Below are 5,241 nucleotides of genomic sequence, written 5' to 3' on the forward strand. Positions count from 1 at the left end.
GAGAAATTACGTAAGTTAAATACATGGAAATATTTAATGTCAATGTTGGGATATTTAATTGGATTAAAACAAATATTGGAATATAAAATAAAGAGGCGTTAAGTAGTGAAGTCGATTAACGCTGCCAATAAGCTGCTGATATTTAGAGATGAATCAATGGATTCTATGTAAATTAAGATAAAAACTGTACGAGCCACATTGGTTCATTTCTCTCAAATTTTTTTCCGGAGTTTCGTTCCTCTCTTGTAATCTGGTCCGCCTGGTCTATTGATGCCTTAAAAGAAGCCTCTTTTCAGCCAACGGTGGTTTGATTTAGGTGCAACTGTCGTTGCAAATCTGCAAAGGTGGTCAAAGGGTAGTATAGGTCCCAGGGCGAAACGTGGATTGCTACCCACGATGGAAAATAAGACCTGCGAAACGCCTGCTGAACCAACACCAACAGCTCTACCAGCAAACCCTATCTCCACCTCCACGTGGTGATCGCTGGGAGCTCTTTCTTAACGAAAAGCTGCAGACGGGGAAGAATGAAGGCGAGCCTCCTGCACCTAAAAACGGGACAAATTGTACCAACTGGTCTTCCAGGTTGGGTAGGGCTGACAACCGGATGTAACAGCGTTACAGGAGATGCATTGGGCAGGGACTGGTTTCCTGGAGAAGAGTCTCTATACCATATATTAAAGCGGCCATCCAGTAAACCATGTGCTCGGAGTAGGTTTCTTAGTTAGCCAAAAAATGAAACCAAGCCAAACCGATTTGCGCGGAAAGCAGTCCACGAACAAACGTGGGCCTCTCCAAAAGTGACCACTTTCAACCAAATTGACCACGTGTTGATTGAATGCCGCCCTCTCTCAGCCTTGATGAATGTCAAAACATATAGGGGGGCCAATATAGACCCGGATCACTATCTCGTTGGCATAGTGCTCCGAGCTCGAATAACAACACCACCCTGAATGCCCTCTGACAATCACGTGAGAGTTAACACTGAAGCCATTCACAATACAGCCCTCCGCAACATCTATAAGAGGGAAATGGATGCCGCAATAACCGCAGTCAACAGAGATCCTGGAGATGAAGCATCAACCAATGGTCTTCACAACCACCTGAAGAACGTTATCATAAATACGGCCACAAACACACTTGGCCCCAGCCGCAAAAAGAGTCGGAACGGCTGGTTTGACGATGAATGTAAGCTCACAATGGAACAGAAGAATGTTGCACACCGAGTAATGTTGTATTCTCAAAAGGACGTGGGCACACGCAGACACTTATCACGAACTCCGGCGAGCGGAGAGGCCACTTCACAGACGGGAAAAGGAAGCCTGGGAGAACCAACAGGTCTGTGAAAAGTACAGGCAACAACCGCACCAGGCCCGCAAGTTTTACCAAAAAGTCAGCAGGATCCAGCCTTACATACTTCAATGCTGATCCTGGCAAGACAAAGAGGCAAATCTAATTTCCGACTGAATGGGCATATTGGAGCGATGGGATGAGTACTTTGATGAGCTACTGAACAACCAGAACATCCGCCAGTTGGAGGTCCTGCCAACTGAAGAAAACGGACAAATACTGCCACCACCAATTATAGAAGAAACAGTCCGTGCAACTCATCGACTTAAAAATCATAAGTCACCAGGAGCCGATGGAATTACAGCCGACTTGGTTAAATATGGAGGCGACCAATTACACCAAGTGGTTCATCAACTTGCGCTCAAGGTGTGGGACACTGAATCAATGCCTGACGACTAGCAAAGAGGGGTTATCTGTCTCATACAGAAAAAATCACACAGTGCAGCAATTATAGAAGTATCACGTTGCTAAGTACCATCTATAAGATATTCTCCGCTATTTCCCTAGGCCGGATAGCCCCATACGCCCACAACATCATTGGCCCATACCAAAGAGGCTTCACTCCAGGCAAATCAGCAACAGATCAGATTTTCTCTCTGCGGCAAGCGATGGAAAAACTGTTGGAATATGGATACCAGTTGCCCCATCACTTCATCGATTCTAAAGCCGCCTATGATAGCATAGTCAGGGTAAAACTGTACACGGCCATGAGAGGATTTGGTATCCCGACGAAATTAATAAGACTGACTAGGCATGACGTAGATCAGGATGCCAGACAGCTTACTGGCATCCCCATGAGAGACAGCCTGAGATAATATGGATTTTAGAACATCTTCTCTTTCTCCGTAGGTCTTCCATGCCATATTCCGTTTATTGCATACACCTTTGCCTGAAAAACAGTGGTACGCTGACCAAGGCGAAAGCAAGTGTGCTCTTCATGGAACCCTTAAAGATAAGGCGGGTAAACTTTAGAGTGAGGATAATTTTTTTTTAGCTAGATGGTAGACATTACTCTTCCTTAATAGAAAAAATAATCAAAATTAAGAGCTAGGAAATTTTGAAAAGAGCTTCCTACACTTTAGTCAAAATGTGTGGTTCTAACACCCTTAAAGGCTACTAAAGTCTAACTACAGCTAGATTTGCCTTTACAGGATGTGCCACCAAAATAAAAAGTGGTGTCACATGATTCATAGAGCATCCATAATAGATAATTGTTATGCGATGTAACCGCCATCAGCTGCAATGACAGCCTCTATCCTTGGTTGGAATGCCAAGACTTGTTAATGTCCTTTTCAACTACGCTCCAAACCTAAAAGTCCGAGGGATTTAAATCAGGACTATTGAAAGGCTAGAATTCCTTGGACCAATACATGGTCAACTTAATCTGAAAGCGAATTCTGGGGTCCGTGTGGATCAGAGTACCTTATTGTTGGAAAACATATGGCCGTCCGGATGCAATATCTTCCATCCACGGCTTGACAACATTTTCTAGAACTTTCAAAAAAACTTCAACACAGTTTCGCCTTTTTGGAAAAAAATGTGGTAGCATGACATCACCCTTACAGGACACAACACTTAGTATGTGACCAGAAATTCTGTTCTAGCTACGACAGAAACATCCTTGGAGTCGCGAGAAAGCCACCGGTCATTTCTTCGTATCAACAGTGAACATTTTTTCATCAGAAAAAACCATCTAAGGAAGAGACAAGCAGGTGGCAGCGAGCCACTCGTTTCTTCTAGCATCTTCAGACAACATCTACGTTATCTTCATCGTGAAGGAATGATATTGGAAGTCTTCTTTGACAATTCTACGCATTGGCGTTCTACTGACACCCACAATTGTCCCCATTTTCTAAACAGAACACTCTCGATCACTTAAAATCAGTTCCAGAGTCCCTTTTATGGCTTCCAGGGTGCCGAAATGTATGAACCTTCTTTGCACTGTTCTTGATCCTTGTACTTTGATAGCATTCATTGTAGTCAGTTGATTACTCACAGGGCAAAGACGACCTGTCCAGGGAACTTACTATCATGGGAAATGCAAATTTAATTGTCCAGATTTTGATGGCGCCCTCTGTATAACTTCTGGAGTTTACCCAATAAAAGATCGAAAATTTTTGCTATGCTCAAGATATATAATCGTCGTTTTTTTTTATTATTAACAAATAGAACTTAGAATGAAGTCATGAGGTAACACATACTACAATCTATGTGCGAGCTTGTACATTCGTAAAGTTAAATATGTTCATCGTTTGTCTGTTAGTTACATTACATTAAGCACCCGTTTTCTCCTGTGTTGCCTGTGATTGGTTATCCGATACATTTGGCTGTGGATCATCTCCGCACTTCAAACATGGGAACCTCTCAAACAATGCAGCTCGGTATTTTGGATGGCTGATGCCGTACACGATTGGATTGTAGACTGCATTGCACTTAGCGAACACTGATCCCCAGATGGTACTCAGTGGTGAAAGCTTCATTGTCTGGAACACCCCGGCATAGTTGATGATGAGATATGGAGTCCAGGCCATAAACCATAGGGAGATGGTGACTAGAGCAACTTTTGCTAATTTCGCTTCAGCACTCTTGTTGGCATCCTCAGCAGATCGAAGGGATGCAACGTTCATCTTCTTGGCTTGTTCTCGCATGGCTTTCTCATGCTCAGATACAGCTTTGATGATGTAGTAATAAGAGTAGATGATAAGGAAGAGTGGAGCGTAGTAAACGAAAATAGCATAAACAAGGATGTATGATCGGCTCAACCATTCTTGGTTGATGTAGTCGGTTCCGCATGCGGTCATGTTGCCTTCTGGTACATATCGATTCCATCCGAACAATGGTGCGACTGTCCAGACGGTGGCGAAGAGCCAAATTCCAGCAACACGAGCCAAAGCTCCTCCATTGGTAAGTGGTTTTCCGGCGATACCCTTTACGATGACATTGTAACGGTCGAAGGCGATCATTGTCATGGTCCAGATTGATGCACATCCGAACAAGGATCCAAACATGGCATAGAGTTGGCACATGAGTGGTCCAAGAACCCAGGTTTCGTAATAGCAATTAATGACCATAGCTGGGGACATGCAGCACATCATCAAGAAATCGGAAATTGCCAAGTTTACAACGAATAAGTTTGATGGTGTCCGGAGCGATTTCGTTGTCGAAAAAATGTAGATTACAACAAAGTTGCCACTGATCGACATAATGCCAAGTACAGTCATGAAGAATCCCAGAATCCCGTGCCAGAGCGGATTCATAGGAGGGAATTGATTCCAGTAGGGGTCGACCAAATGTTGCATGTCAGGTGTGATCATATCAACAACGGTTAAATTTCCAACTCCATAGGCTTGGAAAGAAGGTTCGTTAATGCGTTGCAGCGCCATCTTAGCGGCGTGTAGTTTCGATTATCACTTGAGTATAGTCTGTTGAATTTGAATCAAAAAGGTATGTTTAAGGACCTTCCATCCTTCTGAGTAGAATTCACAGGATTTTAACTTACCTCAGTCGAAAAATGAAGGTATGAGATATGTACAGCTACAGCACTTGTCTGTCTGTGCCTTCCGAATAGTATTCGGTTTCTTCTTTTATACTCTATTGTGTTTGTATTAAACACTTTTAAATCCAATTTTACCTCTTTTAATTTCATAAATATTAACACCATTTAAACTTATTAAAGGGTCGAATACCGAATCGATTCAACACATAAGGTGAGAACAGCATGTCTTAAATTGTAAAAAGTTACAAAGTATTGATTCTACTCGTATGAACTTTAGCACATATGGAAGAGAATGCAAAAAGAAGTGGATAGGAAACTACTATCGAAATAGTGGCTACTTGGATAATTTTTTTCCCCAATTGCGATTGCTCTTTATGATCCGCTTCAAATCTACATTC

General features: G+C 42.7%; 1 protein-coding gene across 1 annotated transcript; it reads right to left on the reverse strand.

Moving 5' to 3' along the window:
• Positions 1-3,461: 3,461 nt before the first annotated feature.
• Positions 3,462-4,990, reverse strand: LOC119658840 (opsin-1-like). Its single transcript, XM_038066585.1, has 2 exons — positions 4,847-4,990; positions 3,462-4,769 (listed from the first exon to the last, which is right to left on the reverse strand). Exon 2 carries the CDS (start codon positions 4,728-4,730, stop codon positions 3,621-3,623), a length of 1,110 nt encoding a protein of 369 aa, XP_037922513.1. The 5' UTR covers positions 4,731-4,769; positions 4,847-4,990; the 3' UTR covers positions 3,462-3,620.
• Positions 4,991-5,241: the final 251 nt, after the last annotated feature.

This window comes from Hermetia illucens, chromosome 6, assembly GCF_905115235.1.
Source record: "Hermetia illucens chromosome 6, iHerIll2.2.curated.20191125, whole genome shotgun sequence".
NCBI lineage: Eukaryota > Metazoa > Arthropoda > Insecta > Diptera > Stratiomyidae > Hermetia > Hermetia illucens.

Excerpts from the sequence above, each read along its gene's own strand:
- LOC119658840 (XM_038066585.1), bottom strand. The coding sequence starts at position 4,730 with ATGGCGCTGCAACGCATTAACGAACCTTCTTTCCAAGCCTATGGAGTT.